Consider the following 20,000-nt stretch of genomic DNA (forward strand, 5'->3'; position numbering starts at 1 on the left):
AAGATCTTGGAGAGGATAATGCACAGCCTCATTGAGCCAGTGTGAACCCACAACATCCAAGCGAACATGAGGAACGTCAACAATGGACCAGGTAACAGTGCTCACACAGCAAGACATCAAAGACAGCTTTTAGCCCAAAGAGAAACCTGGAGTATAATGCCCCTGGGTCTGACAGCCACGTATGACACCATCTGGCACCGCAGACTTCATCTGAAGCTGAGGACAATTACAGATCACCATTATGTTGAACAGGATATGGGCATCTTGGCTACCTATACCTTTGCAGGTGGTGCCTGCAGCTCAGTACTGGTAAGACATGTCGGTGGCCTACCATCTCAACAACAGGGAAGCGGAAAAAAGGAACTGAATGTAAATGGTGCATTTATGTAGCACTTTTATCCAAAGTGCTTTACATAGATGTGCATGACATTCACCCATTCACACCGATGTCGGGGGAAACCATGCAAGGCAGAAGGCACCAATCTGCACATTGGGAGCAATTAGGGGTTCAGCCGCGTCTTGCTCAAGGACACTTCAACACTAACCTCTGGGGAAGCCTGGGATCAAACTGGGAACATCACAGTTCCCATCCGGTCGCTCTACCGGCCAAGCTGACATCAAAGGTCTCACACATTTCCACACAAGCCTTCATCTTCTCTGCAACCGAATACTGTGCCCCAACCTATTCTAGGAGCCCCGCATGTCAAGATGGATGCTGCCATCAACCATGATCTCCGGATTATAACTGGCTGCCTGAAGCCCACCCGTGTCCCACCTGCATGCCAATCATTGCAGGAATTGCCCAATTATCTGTCAGGTGTCATTACCTTAAAGCCTGATACATGTCCAAATTGCTGATCTTACGCGTTTTGCAATCAACATTTAAAGCCTCTAATAATCGCTGGTGTAGACCTTATGAGCCCCCCCCCCCCCCTCAGGTCCTCCACTGTTCGATGTGTCCACCAAATGAATGGCAATTAAAAAACACGGTGAAGCAGCTTTCTGCTGCTACAGGCCGACACGTGGAACAAACTCCCACTATACCTTCGACAGGCAGCCTCTGTAGACATTTTTAAAGCACAACTCAAGACCTACTTCTACACTTTTGCTTTTGGTTGAGCTTCTAAAATCCTTGATATGATATTCATGTCCTCACTGTATATTATTATATTGTAGATAACCTGTGCCTTGTACCCAGCACCACACATTTAGTATTGGAGATGTTAAGGGCAAGTCTATACTACCCAGTCATGCACAACTTTTAGTTCTCTGCTCAAGACCTCATTAAGTACATTGCATGATGATGGTGCAGCATAATATCATGTTGAATCATCTGTTGTGGCACATTTTGTAGCCCAAAATAGGTCAAATTTTGAGAAAAGCAAAGGCAGTAGAGAATGGTCAAGCACATAAAATGCAGCACTAAAATCTATATAGCACAGCTCTCACCAGCATAGAGTTATCTATAGCTTTAACCCATTCTGAACGGGAACCCATTTTGGTGTCAGCATCATGTCATGCTTTAGCTATTGAAAAATAGCAGATCTACAAGCTCATAGCGCGCCACCGAGTGGCGCGCTACGAGCTTGTAGGTCTGCTATTTTTGAAGAAATCGAAGAACGACTGACATTTTTTAGAATCTGATCTCAGGTCAGAATGGGTTATTCAGACCAGTGTGTGTCCAGTGGAAACCTCGTATGAATCTGATCTCAGGTCAGAATGGGTTAAACCAGTCATCAGTCATTTGTATCAAAGCAGTAGAAGTAGAAGCAGCTCTGTAGGCATGTTGAGAGTCATGTTGCCAGGTTGTTTGACACAAAATAAGCACTAACTTTTCCATTATTTTGCTCAAAACAGGTACAATACTTAGGTCTAGATTTGGTATCCAGATTATCAGTTTGTACACCTCTGTCCATAAGAGACTTTCTACCTCCTTCTTGGAATTTTAAATGATTTACCTGTTTTCTTCTGCATGTATACGAACTGTCAGAAATGTTACTGCACATAAACATACCATTAATCTCAGAGAAAGATGAAAGTGCAAAAATGACCCGCCCTCATCCCACATCTTTGATCTGTAGCTTAATTTTGTTTATGAATACAAAAACTGTGTTGAATGTCAATGTAATGTCATTGTTGACCTTGGTCTGAATCCCTGCCTGTCCCTTAAAGGTATATGCCCCAAGTTCTGCAAACAACAGGAATGTATTTCATGATATTCAATTTATCCTATAGAAGGAATCTTTCATCTATCTTCATTTTATGCCACCCCTTGCCTTCTGCAGGCTAGGCAGTGTATAGGCCAAAAGTGTGTGGTTGCCTAGAGACTTTAAAAAAATAGCAGACCTACAAGCTCGTAGCACGCCACTCTGTGGCACGCTATGAGTTTGTAGATCTGCTATTTTTCAATAGCTAAAGCATAACATGATGCTAACACCAAAATGGGTTCCCGTTCAGAATGGGTTAATGGCCGAGCTACACCAAGCACGTGTGCACAGCATACGCACACTTTAAAAAAGGACTGGATCTAAAAGTGCGTGCGTGCATCTGTGCGTCACGCGCAAATGCGCTTTTAAAAGCCTGGTGTGTAGCTCGGAGCCATTGAAGGAGAGTTATGCCAATGAGGGTGCAGAAAACAGCCCGGTCACGTGGTTGGTTCATGTACTCGTTTGTCACTCGCACGAGCCAATGCATTCTGTAAACTTCCGGTTCAGTCCTTTGTCACTCTTCGCCAATAGATGTAAAATATAAAAGAGCCGCCATTGGACTGGCCCCATGAAGTGAACGGCGATGTAGTAACTCTCCTTCAATGGCTCTGGTGTAGCTCAGCCATAAGGCGTCTATAGGAAACCACACTAAATATAGAAATGTATTTAGGAACAAAGGGAGTCTACCAACGCACTCAAGCCTGGATCGGCTGATGCGGTCTTCATCAGAGTCATGATTCTGATGAAGACCGCAAGGTCGAAACATTAGTCGTTCTGTATACTTAGCACCTAATAAAAGGCTCTAAATGTCCGTGCTGCTCCAGTGTCCTCTCCTCCTTCTAATAGAAAATGTTTTCCCACTCTCTCAAACTTGACCTGAGGAACAGTTTTTCTCATAATGATCTCATTCATGGCAGATACAGCTGTAGTTTACCTCCATGCTGGTTCGGTTGCATTGGTGTGTGTTGGTGAACCAACCAGGTCCCTTGACACATTGGTCCACATCAAAGGCCTGAATGTTAACATCCACCCGAATCACTCCCCTAAAACAGAAAAACACTCACACACACACACACACACACACACACACACACACACACACACACACACACACACACAAGAACAAGTCTTTTACAAAGTGCTGAATGCCTTTTAAACTATTAAAAGCACACAGAAACACCTCAATTAAAGTAAATCTGCTTTAAAGCCCCAATCGCCCTTTACCCAGTCAGGTACCCTGGTCTGAAGCTCCACATTTCCTCTAGGATTATTTAACTTTAATTTGCCCCTTTTCAAATGTCAGACTTCAGCTAACTCATTCATTATCATCTGTCAATCCAAATGATTAGAAACATATCTCCAAGTAGCAAAACAAAACAAAGAGGTCTCAGGGGAAGTCTGGATCTGAATAATTTGGTAAACATGCAGAATGCCATGATTAAACCCTAAGTCAGAACAACTTAATTGTCACATTTACAACCAGCGTTTATTATTTGTTTAATAATTGTTAAGCTTTGGTCATGAAACTATCTTGTTGGAAGTTTTATTGCTGATATATATAAACTAAAGCTATGGCTCCATATTTTCTTTATTTAGGTTATTAAGGACCAGGCTGAAATTTATAATACTATGGTAACATTATATAATTATAACTTCCTTTTCAGAAACACCGTTACGTTCAACAATTAAAACAGACTGAGGGGTCCTTACATGAACTCAGGTTCATGTAGTTTTTAACAGTTTTAGTAAAAACCTAATCATAATTAGGATGATCTTAAAACACACACCTGTCATCCATCTATTATGGTGACATCCTTAATTATGAGAGAGCTGTAAGTCCTGACCTTTAACCCTTTAATGACATCATCAGCACAAGACAGACAGAGAGGTTTATAATGGGGTCCTGACCTGAACTCTGGCGTGAGGTCAGGCTTCAAGCCGTAGAAGGACGTGGAGAGAGTGAGCATCCACCTGGGAAGGAAACGGCCATCCTTGCATTCCAGGAAAGGGGCATTAGCCCATCGCACCCCGCTCCGATTGGTCACGTAGCTGTCACCCTGCCCCCATTTGGGCGTGTCTAAGGTGGTGAGGTCATTGAGGAGCACCCGTTTGGACAAGGCAGCCATGGGCTCGTTGAATTTGAAGCCGCGGAACCAGCTGTCGTCGGGGGCCGGCGCTGGGGGATGCAGGCTCTTCCAAGCCCTGGACAGGTCCTGCAAGAGGATGCTCTGAACCTTGGGGGCGAGGTTCCTGGAGGCACGGAGAACCAGCTGGGGCACTTGGGCTGCCGGATCGGCGTCGAAGGTGAGCAACGCGTGGCCGATGAGGAGGTCGGCCTCGATGAGAGCGCGGACCAGGGCATGGTACCACTCCATGTCTTCCCTCACGGTGCTCTCCCGCAGGTCGCTGGCCTGGAAGATCATGTTCAGGAAGTTGGCCGTGTTGGCCAGGGCATTCATGGCCGGCTGGAGAGGGGCATAGAAGCTCTTCGGCAAGGGTCCCTTCAGCTCCGGTGGGCTGTACGACCGAGAGCACACCGCTCGTTCCAGAACGGAGGGATCTCCGCTGGATAAATAGTTCTCGGCCGGTGACCAGTCATCCTCTGGGGCTTCTGAAGGTGTTGGCTCAATCCCTGGAGGCTCTGGGCTAGAGGGGCTCTCTGGGGTCAATGTGGCGTTGAATAAAGAGTGTGTGCGGTTGATTGCCTCGGCCGTGCCTGTTCCCGTAAAGGCTTTGGGGGTCACCTGTGCATGGGGGAACTGAGGAAGCAAAAGGAGAAGCAAAACCAGCGGCATTCTGTACTCACTGACAAGCCCCGTCTCTGATTGGCTCTCTTAACCTGCTAGGTTGATTTCCTCGTCATCAACAACATTTCCACAGAACCTTGGAAATGCCTATAGCCTCCCCTCTTTACAGCCTCTTTTCCATCTCGTCTCTCTCTCCCGCGCTGGTCACGCAGGCTGAGGTTGCTGCAGCAGCAGGTGTCTGGGATGATGATGATGATGATGATGATGTGTGCGGTATGTTTGCAGTGCTCTCACACCCCGGGGTGCACGGCTCCATCTGTGCCTCATACAGCCACACGTAGAAACCCTCCACCAAATGCATGCATGATTATTGCGTCGCTGGGAGGGAGACACGGAGGTTAAGAAGGCAATCCCCTCTCCAGCATCTCCTCCACAGTCCGTCTCATGCTAGTTAGTGCGTCCCTGTTTCTCCAGTGACTATCGAGTGTGATAGTTGCCTGACTAAAGCCGGTCGATATGTAAAAAAAAAGAAAAGAAAAGAAAAGACACAAAAAGGGAAAGAATTGCAGAATGTCCCAAGAAGGAAATGAAGGAGTAAAAAAAACCTAAAAAACTGAAAGGGTGCGCAGAGCACAGAGGAGGAGAGGGAGAATCCCCTAAGTTGAGGGATTCCGTGGGCGGCACTGCTGACTCTCACAGGAGAGACGGGGATCTGTACAAGAAGTACTCCCACTACTTCCTGATCTATGCCCTCCTTTTTCCCCAGCACATCTCTCCCACTCTTCTGTCTCTCTCGACACTCGGTCACAAGCTTCTCCGCAAAGCGCCTCTCACTCACTGACGGGAGTGACGGCGTCTAGCCCTGCTGTTCAGCCCTCTCCCTCCCACTTCATCTCCCTCTCTCTTTCCCTCCCTCCCTTTCCTCTCATACACCCCACAACCCCCCCACCGCACGCTGCCTCCCTCGATCTTTCCCCTTCTCTTCCTCCCTCCCTCCCTCCCTCCCTCCCTCCCTCCCTATACCTATTCATTCTGAGGATGAGAGGTGATGAGAGTGCTACATCTGTTGGCCATAGAGGCTACTGTGTGGACACACACACATGAGTATATGTGCGTGTGTGTGTGTGTGTGTGTGTGTGTGTGTGTGTGTGTGTGTGTTAGAGTGCATAGCAGGCAGGTTAAGCCCTGCGTTATTTGGGTGGAATCCCTCTCGCTCTGTGGATTAACCCCTGCTTCCACGGTCAGAGGAGTTGATGGGGGATGCTCTTTTATCGTCATACATGCACTCACGCAGTAAATGCATTCTGAGACACACACGCTCAGACGCGCTCGCGCACACACACACACACACACACACACACACACACACACACACACACACACACACACACACACACACACACACACACACAGCTGAGCTTAGAGAGTGGATAGCAGGAGTGGTGCTGTTTGCAAGCGCGTACACACATGCATGCGCTTGCCAGCTGTTTCAGGAGAGTGGAAGAGGGGCATGGTTCCCTCTTAAGTCCTGTGCTCACACACACATACATACACACACACACGCGTGCGCACACATGCACACACGCACGCGCGTGCACACACACACACACACACACACACACAGACACACACACACACACACACACACACACACATGCAACCTCCTCCAGGACCGTGCTGCAGAGCATGGGAGGCTCTGCAGTCAAGTTAGGGGAAAGGTTTTTGTGCATTGTGTGTATTTACATTCATATTGGAGAGCCAGAGAGAGAGAGAGAGAGAACATGTACACTGACATCACATGCAGGTTACAAAAGAGAAAAATAAAGTGCTTCCATCCACCTATATGTCATTTGTTGACAGCTATAGTCTACACACCAATGGTTCTTATTCTCAACCTTTTCAGGCCATGACTCCTCAAAATAATAAAAAAAGAAAACGTGTCTTGGAATGTATAGGAGTTGATTAATTCAATTTAGTTTGACTGCAGCAAAGACTGCGAAAATAGCCCCCTCAATTATTTGAGGGGGATTTATAAGTACTGTAGGATGGGGCCAAATGCCCAAGGGGCACTTCTTTTTAGTTATACTTTAGTTTAGGCAGTGCACCATAGCATTAACCCACCAGTAGGTGTCAGCGGCACACACTTAATCCAGCAGTTGCAAGAGCGAACCTCATGGGGAGATTAAAGCAGCAGGAGTTTTCAACTGATTTTGACCCAGGCAGAGACCACCATCCTGACTAAGAGCTATACCTGGGGACCACCGCTATTGTGTTGGGTGGGCTGACCACCCGTCCCGCATCTCGTGGGACAGTCCTGAAACATCTGTCCCCCATTCCACACAAACAGAACAATGTCCTGCAAATCAATATGGAAATACAAATGTGAATTTACCATAATCACAGTAGTCTTTAATCATATTCAAAGACTAGCTAACATTAAAGGTCCATATACTTGGCTGCCACGTGACGTGGCGATACTCAATACAATGAAAATTACTATTAGGACTAACAAGTAATGTTATGTGGAGTCTGGACCCTGCTAATGCATGGTTGGTTCAGGAGTACAGTGTTGACAGACAACCAACCACTTAAGCCAATCAGCGTAACAAAGAAACTGACATCATCTTGAGTCTCCAAACAGTGAATGACACTCGACACAAGACCGAAACAAGGACCCTGATGAATACCAGACGACTCGCCCCTTTACCAACTCGCCCCCGCGAAAAGTGTTAATGTATGCAACAAATGAATGGAAATGTGATTTCAAGAGTGAGTGATTAACCACGTTACCAAAATCTTTGACAGAGAAAATCATATAGGCCTAATTGACTGACTCACTGGGTGATCTAAAGGTCAGAGGTCCTTGAGAATGACTGTGAGCTTCACTTCTTTATATTTTATGAAATATAAAGCCTTACATTTCACCTTTTCACCTCATCCTGTCAAACATGAGATGGCCGACTCGACTTCTCCTACGCCTACGACAACTGGAGGAAATTGTCCCGCAGCCAAGGTGGACGGGTGGGAAATTTGGTATAGGTTAACTAGGTAGCCTATATAGTCTTTTTTATACATTCATACATTCATGAATCCACTTCACTTATCAATCACTTGTCAATATTGGGCAATTTATTTTTAGGGGTTTCTTGTGACCCTACCATTAACATCCTATGTCAAACTTTCCTTTAACTTTCAAACTAGGGGGTTTTCATGATTCTGAATCTATTCAAAGCATTTGTTTTGCACAAAATACACTCCTTGGGCTAAAAACGTCCATAGACGTCATGACAAATGGTAAATGGTGCATTTATATAGCAGGCGCTTTACATAGATTGTGCATTACATTCACCCATTCACACACCGATGGCAGCGGAAACCATGCAAGGCACCAGCCAGCACATCAGGAACAATTAGAGGTTCAGTGCTCAAGGACACTTACTCTGGGGGAGCCCTAGCCCCTCTCGGAACCCTACATAAAGCTTTTATGAAATTTGATTGTCGCTTTATATAGGGTTCCTGGCCATGCTAAGATTTTCCAATGCGATTGTTGGAACGCGGATATAAACAAACTCAACCTTTCGTCGATCGGCGCGCTATTACCACGCTTTTTCTTGTGTTCGCTTACGAATGTGCGAACTATAAGTACCTTACATACCTCTGATAAAATCTCCTGTGTCGCGGAAGCCGTTAAGTATTTTTAATCCATGTTTGATTAAAAATGTCGCTTTGATTTCTTCTTGTTTATTTACCGTTTATTGTACCGCCTCCCGATGTGCGGTTGGCTTTGCGGGCTACGTCCCTGCCTCTGATCTGCTCCGTCATAGCTGTAGCACCACTAGCTAGCCAGATAGGCGGTACAATGAGGTGTCAATAAACAAGGTAGGAAGAAGCGACATTTTTAATCAATCATGGATTAAACGGCTTCCGCGACACAGGAGATGTGTCGGTATGGTATGTAAGGTACTTATAGTTCGCACATTCGTAAGTCAACACATGAAAAAACATGGTAAAAGCGCGCAGAAGCTTTTCTCATGGCGTGTTTACATCGTATTTGTGTGTGCGTAACTGGCGGCAGCCCAGCGTGAAACAGGACCCAATGGGTAAAGTAATCAAAGTGTCAGAAACTTTACTACATTTGGGTTCTGCTTGCGGGGCTAGGGCAGCCCAGGTTCGAACTGGCAACATTGCCGTTTCCATCCAGCCAATATACCCCTGAGCCACCACCGCCCCTGATGATCATGAGGTCAGCACATTTTGGGCACATTTGGGCAAGTGGCTATGGCTGCTTTTAGCCCAAGGAGTGTATTTCGTGCAAAACTAATGCTTGGAATGGATTCAGAATCATGAAAACCCCCCATAGTTTGACATGTCACATGCTACTTAAAGCAAAAGTAAAGTTTGACATTTTGCCTGTCAGAGGATGTTAACTAAAAGGACATCAAGAACATTTCAAGAGTAGGCTAGAGTGTAACTATGCACCAATGCAATGCACCGCCGCCATATGATACCTGTATCAGGTATATATAGGCTCCAGACCTCCCAAAACAAACTGGTCAGGCTCCTACTTGGCCTCACCCCCCGAACCCACCTCACCCCTGCCCACTTTGACAGGCTGGGATGGCTTAGGGTCGACGACAGAGTACAGCATCTTGCAATGGGTCTGGTCCACAAGATTAGATACACCACCAAGATACCCATGTACCTGTCTAAATACTTCCTTAATGTAAACGAAGTCCACACCCACAACACCAGAGGGAGTGCAACAAACCATGTACAACCCAGATTCGGCACAAACAAGGGACTAAATTCTTTTCGCTCCTATGCGACCAAAATGTGGAACGCCCTACCAACAGTCATTAAGACATGTGAATCCCTTGGCTCCTTCAAAACTGCTCTCAAAGGGCACCTACGGATGGCTGCAATTCGAAACTGGCCTCTGTAAAAGCTGAATTTGTATCTGGATTGTACTATGTTTTTGTATGGACGTGATGTTGGGTGCCTGCACATATGCACACATGGCATCAACGCATGGTGTTGTGTGCAGGCGCCCTACACTCTGTCTTTGTACTATGGATTGTACTATGTTTTTGTATGGACGTGGTGTTGGGTGCCTGCACATATACACACATGGCATCAACGCATGGTGTTGTGTGCAGGCGCCCTACACTCTGTCTTTTGTTTTCTTTTCTTTTATCCCCCTGTTCCCCTCACTGTATATATACTTTTTTTCCCTTTTCGCTTCCTATATGATGAATTCCTGTTCTGTTCTTTAACTACATAGAAGTGTCTATTTGTTTGTCTCTAAATGTTTTGATGAATTGAACAATGTGGACCCTGTTGTAAACAAGTGTAAGGCTTAATTGGGTCGTCCACTCACAGTTAACAGTCTTTGTATTGAGTTTGTGCTTGAAATGTACTGTAATTCTGCAAACTGTTAATAAAGATTTCAATCAATCAAAGTATATGCTTACCTTGAGAAAAGCAGCCACATGACGATGTCTGGGAAGTATACCTACAAGCTAGGAAAACGGTGGTTCTAACTTCTACTGCGTCCCTGTACGACATTTACATTAGGTAAAACATCTCCCTCTCGCACCACTCTGACTCTGACCCCGCTGACCACTTTAGCAGCTCAGCAGCAATCACTTGTGCGAAGCTTAAAACCCCTAGAAACCCATAAGGATGTGCTCTGCTCTGCGAGTTTTGAAAACTACTGCCTCATCATGCGTGCATTGCAGGCTACTCAGCAACGTTCACTATACGCTGGCGGCCTGTAGCGACACCTGCTGGTAAAATAATCTAACTAAGTACATTTACTCAAGTAGCTACTACTGTCTGTCATGCTGTCTGTGCTCTTCACATTGCAGTGACTTTAGGCTACTATATGTTATTTTAATGAACGTCAAAAGGCCCTCCCAACTCAGTAGCCTATAGCCTACAAAATAGGTGAGCTGAATTAAATAATTAGGCAGTATATGTTTTAAATTCTCTCTCTCTCTCTCTCTCTCTCTCTCTCTCTCTCTCTCTCTCTCTCTCTCTCTCTCTCTCTCTCAATTCAATTCAATTCAATTCAAATTAGCTTTATTGGCACGAGAAAACGTACATTTACATTGCCAAAGCAGAAGTGGAACAATTGACACTCAAAATAACAATGTATTTACAAATAAATATTGGATATAAATAGGAATTAAATAAAGGTGTAAACAGAGCTGTGTTTACATTAACACTTTGGGTAATAGCCTATCTCTCCTCTCTCTCTCTCTCTCTCTCTCTCTCTCTCTCTCTCTCTCTCTCTCTCTCTCTCTCTCTCTCTCTCTCTCTCTCTCTCTCTCTCTCTCTCAGTCTCTCTCTCTCTCTCTCTTTTCTCCCTATAGTTTCTCTTGCGCCAAATTGAGGTGAAATTGAAACACCCTTTAAAGTTGGCATCAGCGGGCAACCCTCGGTGCCATGCACAGACCGGCAGGCGCAGCATTAGAGCAGGTGCGGTGCCCACTGCGTTGGCACTGGAGGCATGGTTGGGTTTTGAGCATTGAACTAGACTATTTTGTTTAAAAAAAATGTTAATGTATCCTTATTATTTATCAATGTATCAATTTGTAGGCTATACCTAAATAGGCTATTAAGATGTTAAGACAGGCTTGCTATAGCATTTGAAATAAGCATACAGTATATAGGCCCGGTGTAATACATCAACAAATGATCAACTGAGGGAATTGTTTACAAATCATGACTAAAATCAGGTTTAGAATGCCAAAAGCCATTATAGACTAATATCGGCGCACATGCAGTGTCATTATGAGCCCATAATAACAGAGCCTCGGAGCGCACACACACATGAGCACAGCGCAGAGGGTTTGCGGAAGTGAAGCAGCGGGTGGGGCTTCGTGGGAACGGGGAGAGAGAGAGAGAGAGAGAGAGAGTCAGTCAGTGGTCATTGAAGCTTTTATTCTAGCAATATAAAGACCGTATGTTTGACCCCAGGGTTCCGAGCTGGATATATTTAGCGGACGTCGTATAGGTATAAAGATGGACGCTGATCTGCAGGCAGGATGAAAGAGCGCTTGAAATTTCGGTCGCAGCCTATTTATGGCAGATAGCTGCTCTGGCCCTTTCTTTATTATAGGAAGAGCTCATCATCGCGGTGTCGCTATGTGAAGTGTTGCAGAATCTGCAGATCCGCGTAATTCCTTTGAGCGGAATTGAGGAATAACTATGAACAACGCGCAAGATATGTCGCCCGATTTTGTCTTGATGCGCATGGTTTCCGCGGCCGAGGATGACCGCTTGGACGAGGAGAACGGGAATATGTCGTCGGGTGGAGTGGTGGCAGGACTCGGCAAGGAGGTCCTGACTCGCGGCGGCATGAACGGAGGCTTGGAATTCGCACGAGACCCGACGGCAGGCCTCGCGGCGCATCATCATCATCATCATCATCATCATCATCCCAACCACCACCACCTCCTCCAGCCGAGCGTCGGGGGAACGGCGGCGGCACCTGACATGATGATGATGGGAGTGATGGCGTCTCCTCCTCCCGCACAGGGTGCGATGGAGGCCCCGGGGTTTGACTTCTCTTCCAGAGGCGGCCTGCTACGGCCTCAGCTCCTCGTTTTCCCCGATATAATGCGCGGCGGGGAGGGTGTCTTAGACCGTGATTCCGACCATAGGATTCAGCCGAGGCATCCGATGGATATCACGGAGAAGAGCCCCGGCTCTGCCGCCCCTTGTTGTGACCTGCTGTCCGCCTACAACAACACGCCGAGCCCGCACGGCGGCGACGCGCAACAACAGAGCCACTTGGTTCAGACATGGGGTCTGCATCCGCGGGTGACATTATCCACGGTGGCCGCGGGGATGGAAGACATGTCGGCTGTTGAGATATGTCGGCAGCACAGTTTGATCACCGGCTCCACGGAATGGCCTTTGTTGTCCGATAAAGCCACCCCGCTTGCCATGATCGAATCGAAGTGGGGTCGATGCGCGTCCGGGGACGGAGAGGGCTCCACGGTCTTCGAACTGGCCCGGCGGTTCGGGGAGCTGGGCGTCCGCGCGGTACCCAAGATGTTGTTCAAGGATGGCGAGCTCCCGCAGTGCTCGTGTCAGGGCCCACACGGGCCGGCGGTGGGAGGCATGGAACCCGGGGATGACGCGACCGAAACCAGCGACGCTTTATTGGTGCTCGAAGGGCTGGGCACCGGGGATGTGGCCGGGCTGGGCATGGACGAATGCCCGGGAGACGACGAGACCGAGACGGACGATGAGAACGGACGCCGTGCGTTTTTGCTCAACAGGAAAAGGGAAATTGTTCAGAAAATGTCTGGAGCCTTTTCCCTCAGCAGCTTTCAAGCAGAGTTGACTAGACAGGTGGAGGGGATGTCAGGGAGCTCCTGCCCCACGGCGGTGCAACTTGACGCGCAGGCAGCGTGCATCCTCCACAGAAACCTGTCAAATCACCCGAGCTCGCAAATTCCCCCCGGAGTTTCAGAGGTCGTGCCTCAGGCTCCGGTGCCCACACCCGGACAGAGCTCGACCCGAGCCACCAGTCCTAACCTCAGCCAAGCGTCGACACCCAGGAGGCGGCCCGAAAGGTGCTCTAGTGCGCCGAGGACGCCCACGGGCCGAGGAGGGTGTGGGGACAAAACGCTCAAAGTTCCGGTGAAGTCCAGGAAAGGCTCGCTCAAGATTAGGCTGAGCAAACTATTCCGGACTAAAAGCTGTAGTGGCTCCAACCATCTCCTGGATAAGAGGCCTTCGGTGACCTATTCTATCTCTTCCGCTGGGAGTCTAATGGATATGGCCACTGGTGCTGAACAGGACAACGACAGGTACAATTATATCCTAGTCCTACAGTAGGATGCACTCACACACCAGGCAAGGGTCATCAATATTAACCTGACGCTAAATGTCTCAGTGTCAAGTACATGTTCCCATGTAGGCTAATATATTTTGATCATAAGACGCAGTCAGTTTGGGTCCGTTTTTTAAAGAATAGGCCTGTATGTATATGGCACTGATTTACTATATGACAATATAGTTAGTTAGTCCACTGGCATTAGTCCACTGGCACTGAACAGGACCCCCATAATGTAGGACAAACAATTGGACCCAGGGTCCATTCTCCCAGAGCTGTCAAGGTTCTGATAGTATTGTCCACTCATTTGTATGTCAATTCTTTTTGACAAAAAATGTCCACCACAAGCCAGCATGACAATGGCCCCCAATGCTTATAACAACACATGTATGCATGTGGCATGTCTAACATTTTCTGTTAAAAGAGTGTTAAGTATAATAACCACATGTCCACACCTCCAGTCCTCGCCTAACTTCATCTACTTCTCTCCATCTCTCCTCACATGCAGCCACAGTCAACCTCGACTGACCAGGGCCCAGAGTGCCTTCTCTCCTGCCTCCCTATCAGCTTTCACTGGTAAGGGCCACGCATGCACGCACGCACGCACGCACGCACGCACGCACGCACGCACACACAGTCACACACACAGTCACACACACACACACACACACACACACACACACACACACACACACACACACACACACACACACACACACACACACACACACACACACATACACACACACACACACACACACACATTCATGTTTACCCCTCATGAATGTTGCTGTGGGCCGGAAAGACATCTGAAACAGCAGTTTCATCATGTGAGGCCTCTATGGCTACACATTATTGAAGCTGATACCATTGAGGTTAATGTTTTCTGGGGTTTAGGCCTGCCTACTGAATGGAACAACCTCTCAATCTCCCAGGCTATTTAGGGTTCTGACTTCTGTATTTATCGTAAAAATATAATAATAATAATAATAATAATAATAAATTATCATGTTATGATTGATACCACACACTTTTAACAAACTTTAACGTCTCTTTGAAAGAATGCAAGAACGCTCGCCCCAAAACATGCTCGCGCCCCGGGTCAAATCCGACGACCTCGGAACGGCCGCCACCAGCTATTACTAAACGTAACCTCAGTAAAACTATGCTGAAACGTAACCTTATTCCTAACTTAAAATCCGTAAAACAAATACAAGAATATACACAAGAACCACTGGGGGCAACCGGTCTGCGACAAAAATGGCGAGTGTGTTTTGAGGCGAGCCTTCAGCTTACCCTTTGAAATTGGGTGGTCATGTATAGCATTTGCTCTCTATCTTGCTGTCATGGAAACCCTATTCAACATTCTCACTTTCTGTCCTTCTTCTTTCCTCTCTTTCTTTGACTTCTAACCCTTCTTTGTCTTCTGCCTTCGTGTCTGGGTTGTATATAGGTGAGACTGTTTCCCTGATGGATGTAGATATTTCCCGCCGAGGGGCAAACACTCCTCACCCGCCCACACCTCCGCCTCCCCCACGCAGAAGTCTCAGTCTATTAGGTATATCTCTCTCATCCCTCTATGATCGCCTCCTCTCTTGTTCAGTCAACACCTGCTTTCTGTTGAACTAAAAGACTAACCTCTAACCTTCCTTCTTTGCATGCATTTAACTCCATTTCTAAACCACTGTACCCTTGCACAAATTTACAATTTGCCCCTAGCAAGACAGACCTATCTCTAGAGATAATCTGCTGCCCCCCCCCCCCGTGTGTGACTTCTGTTGTGTGCAGAAACTTGCAGCTTTTAGAGAAGCAACATTGTGGCGATTTGAAAGGTTGTACTTCAGAATGCATCTTGTGATAACATGTTCATACTTTTAATGTAACATTATTAAATGTGACAACAGTAGCATATCATCTCTGTCGGGTGGAAACGTCATATGTAGGATTCAAATTAAAAAATATTCAAAAGTAGCACATCTGCAAGCTCAAAACGTGTCGCTTCGCGCAGAGATTCGAGCTTGTGGATCTGCCACATTTGGTCCTTTTGTGTGATGCTGTAGTATGATCTAGGGCGTTAAGTTATGAAAAAACACAAAAAGTTAGAATAATATTGTATATTATAATCTCATATTATGAAGAAAGGAGGTTTCTACGTGACAGCAACAATATATGTCTTTCTCTTGATGATTTTCTTTTGTGATATTATTGAGCTGATAGTGATAGTGAGGTATAATGTCTTGCTGACTCACCACTGTGGACAGTGTGTCTATGTAAAGCTGAATTTTCTTTCATTGATTCTCAGGACAAACAAACAAACAAAAATCATCAAAAATGAATAATCAAAATATAACCTAGATCAGTAGTTCTCAAACATTTTCAAGTCAAGGACCCCCAAATTGACTAGGCATCTGAAATATTAGCCATCTGACAATGTAGTGTGCCAGGGACCCCCAGTAAAGTAGATTTGTGTTTAAAATTAAACATTAAAACTTTCCCAAACATCTAAAATTAAAAAAATAGCAGATGTACAATATCACAGTGCGTCACTTCGTGCCCCGCTGCGAGTTTGTATCTGCTATTTATATAGCAGATGCATGGATAAAACAAGTGTGATGCTATATTAACTACTTTTGCTGAGGACCCTCAGTCTAGAACCACCCCAAGGACCCCTGAGAACCAATGCTCTAAAGAAAGGTTTCTCAGGACTTTGCTTCTTAGGTTGAATGTCGAATAGTCTACTTTCTACTCATTCTACTACAGTGTAGAGTGTAGTGGTTAGACCATATGCCTTTAATGTGGAAGGTTGTGGAACTTGTGGTTTTGAACCCTGCCTGGGGTCAACATCAGCAAGGGCATGCGGTCGCAACGTGTTCCTAACGCAAATCAAATGGGTTCAGATCTGAGTCACGTCTCCTGAGGAGGCACGTCTGTAGCCTATATCCTGGGATGGGGTATCCGCATGTAAAAACAAATCCTACTACAATATAGAGAAGCCAGGGTTGTGTTCTATTCTCACTAACATACTGTATGTATGGTACTGTAAGCCAGTGGTTTCAAACCTTTTCATATCATGGTCCACTATTTAGGCATTTGAGCCACGGACCACCATTTATAGCCTCTCAGACCCAAAACTTAGAATATGTTGTTATTGTTAGATAAGATGTTGTCCACAATTCCATGCTGTATGGTACCATTACGAGAGATAACAGGAAACCGATAACAGATGAATAATAATAATAATTTATATAATAATTAGAATAATAATTTAATTCTTGAGAGCGTGAAATGGCACTGTCAAGAGATCTATAAGGGTCCATTTGGTTATACCAACTCCATCATTTAGCTGGGGACTGGCTGGAACCCCCTCAAGGACCACTGGTGGTCCGGGGTCGGTGTCACTGGTTGAGAACCACTGTTATAACTTAAGGCACTGGCAAGTTAAAATGTATTTATATAAATACAGTGAATCTTTGTGTGAAGCACTTACAGAATTACTACAGAAGCACACTGCATGAGCCACTTGTCTGGTTAATAATTTGGAAGTGGGTGGGTATCAATTATTATCACTATGCTTACAAATGCATGTTGTTCTGCTGGAGAGAGGTTCACGTTTTGGTCTTTGACATAATTGTCAGTGCCCGTTAATATCTACCGGTAATCCATGCATTGTGTTTGTGGTCATAAAAAAGTTTAGCCTAAAATTTGCCTAATTTATTACTTTATTAATTCGAAACCCAATGCAAAAAAAATCCATTGTAAGTCTGCCGTTAGGAACAAGTAAACAATTCCTTCTGATTCCATCACACATAGTGTCTCCTGAGGATAACTGAGCCAATGTTGAATGTGCTAATATTATAGACCCCCCCCCAAATCCCATCCTAAGAACCTTCCTTCCTTCCTTCCTTCCTTCCTTCCTTCCTTCCTTCCTTCCTTCCAACCTCCCTCTCTTGCATCCTTTTTTGTGTGTGTATGCCTTTATTTGTTCACTCCTTTATTCCCTCCTCTCCTTTCTGCCTCCCCCCACCCCCCACCCCTGTCCTGTTCTTGTTCTAGATGACATAGGTGGGCCGCAGCCTGGGCCTTTCCTAATGAGTGTCATGGGGGCTTCCCTGCAGTCCCTTCCCCTGCCTCTTCCACCACCTCCTCCCTCACATGCAACCATCCAGCACAGTATCAGCCTCAATGGTAAGAGTGTTGGAGCAGGGATAGATAGTTTAGCCTCGCATCATCAGGCTTTCTACAGCCACACAGAGGCTTGGGTTTCATTCCGAACTAACCATTGTGAATCGGTCCCACATAATAATAAAATGTGGACCTATACTCCTCCCATGGGGGGGAAATTCAGTTTGCAGCTCAACCCAGCTGCCCCTCAAGGGGCATGGAGCAAATTAGGGCTTCTTTCTTAGGGACACAAATTGGCATTGCTGGCCTGGCCTGGAATCGTACTTGGGACAGCCAGGGGCTTTGGCTCCCCAGAGGGGGTCATAACCACTTGTCGTCATCATTTAATATGGGCCCCTTCACCACAGAACAGACAGCTATCGGTTTTATATTGTACAATGTTCCCCCTTTAATGTATCAAATGAATAAGAACTATACTACTATTACTAATGATTATAAATGTACAAAACTGGACCCCTCCAGACAGCGCGATGTGTTTGTGACATTTGCTCAAGTTGTGGAGAAGGGTCAGGACATTTACTTGTGACTTCATAAAGCTTCCTGTCAACATGTCCGAATCAAAGTGATTCACTATAAAACAGAGAGGTGATAAAAGCATTGGTTGTGGTTTGAGTGCCATGTTTTAAGATTCATTCCATAACATTTCCATGTAAAAATTGATTGGTGGATCACAGGGTTAGAGAGTCCATAGTACCACATAAATAAGGCTATTAGTCCTTCCCAGTTCCCACAGCTGACTTCAGCTTGAATCTGACCCAAGGCGTTTACTGCATTTCATCCCCCTCTCTCTCCCCCCGCCTTTCCTGTCTCTCTGTTTGCTGTATCTGTCTTAAAACATACAATGCAAAAAAGGGAGGGGAAAAAAAATAAAAAATCATAAAGAATCTTCATTTTATATACAATTATTTACAAGTCATGTTGCATGCTGATGTTATAGTCATCATTTTAAAGTGAACTGACATGTTTTACTTTCGACACCTGCAAGAGTACATTATTTTGACTTTTTTCTTTTTACTACAATCTCACCACGTCATATGAAATCTGCAATGCATTAGTAGTAATATTAGTTCCAGATTGGACTACGTCCTGAAATGTAACCGAGTCCCTTTTCTTTCCATTAGATGCATTTCTCCGGGCCCTGCCTCACTCGAACCCATCACATGCAGACACCCTGCACCCATCTAGACTGGTCCCGCCTCCCATTCTCTGCCCCCTGCAACGGCCTGAAGCTAGCAACTTCACCGCCAGTCTGAGAGAGCTGGAGAAGGTACAGTACTGCAGTACATGGTGTATTTGCTGTACAGTATGTGTGTGAGAGGGTGAGAAAGACTGACATGGTGTATTGTGTGCGCATGTGGTCAGTGGTGGAAAGAGAGAGAGAGAGAGAGAGAGAGAGAGAGCATATATCGACTATAGCAGACTTGCAGATGTTGATGTTTCTGATGTTATCCACCTTCCTTCCTGCCTAGTGTGGCGGGTACTGGGGTCATATCTATCACTATCAGTATTATTAAACTGTATCATAATTGATGTTCAGGTACTAGAATACATACTGTACTGTATTAACAATCCACAGAAAGAAAACAAACTAATTCAGAGGTACTCTACAGTATTATTACTGCAGGGCTCCAGACGGGAAGCTAAATGAATGGATTTGTTTTTCGTCAGAAAAGCTGTAGAACACTTCTCCTATATCTGCCAGTAACTCAACAAAAGTAACATGCAATAAGCAGAAGAGAATCATGTCAAAAGCATTCAGTAAAGGTCCACATTCAAGAATGGGGCCTGGCCTGCACAAAACAATTACACAACATAGCTGCAAGCAGGGATAAGACAGGGCCAAGAAATGAGAAAAATCACACCCATGTGTACTGAGCGGTGCAGGCTGCTCAACAACATTCACACTGAGCACTGTAACTATAACTGCAGCGTGAATGGCCCTTTTAGGTTGCTCAACAATGCCACATCAGGTCAACCAGCGGTATTGCAGCTGTTCGTACCCCAAACAGACCC

General features: G+C 45.8%; 2 protein-coding genes across 3 annotated transcripts in view; one reads left to right on the forward strand and one right to left on the reverse strand.

The window, feature by feature from the left end:
• gpr179 (G protein-coupled receptor 179) overlaps window positions 1–5,315 on the reverse strand; it is a gene marked incomplete at both ends in the record, with an annotated part of 24,693 nt that extends 19,378 nt beyond the window's left edge. Inside the window, 3 exons of the mRNA XM_080758831.1 lie at window positions 3,142–3,250; window positions 4,116–4,966; window positions 5,163–5,315. Coding sequence (XP_080614957.1) covers window positions 3,142–3,250; window positions 4,116–4,966; window positions 5,163–5,315 — 1,113 coding nt within the window. The remainder of the gene's footprint in view (window positions 1–3,141; window positions 3,251–4,115; window positions 4,967–5,162) is intronic.
• Window positions 5,316–11,900: 6,585 nt separating this feature from the next.
• socs7 (suppressor of cytokine signaling 7) overlaps window positions 11,901–20,000 on the forward strand; it is a 13,686-nt gene continuing 5,586 nt past the window's right edge. Inside the window, exons 1-5 of one of the 2 annotated variants that reach the window (XM_080759524.1) lie at window positions 11,901–13,779; window positions 14,314–14,381; window positions 15,259–15,363; window positions 17,859–17,990; window positions 19,109–19,254. In XM_080759524.1, the coding sequence (XP_080615650.1) occupies window positions 12,167–13,779; window positions 14,314–14,381; window positions 15,259–15,363; window positions 17,859–17,990; window positions 19,109–19,254 (2,064 nt within the window). In that variant the 5' untranslated portion in view covers window positions 11,901–12,166. The remainder of the gene's footprint in view (window positions 13,780–14,313; window positions 14,382–15,258; window positions 15,364–17,858; window positions 17,991–19,108; window positions 19,255–20,000) is intronic. The other variant, XM_080759523.1, reaches the window with a different exon arrangement.

Source organism: Protomyctophum bolini (assembly GCF_963924005.1).
Source record: "Protomyctophum bolini genome assembly, chromosome: 3".
NCBI classification, from domain to species: Eukaryota; Metazoa; Chordata; class Actinopteri; order Myctophiformes; family Myctophidae; genus Protomyctophum; species Protomyctophum bolini.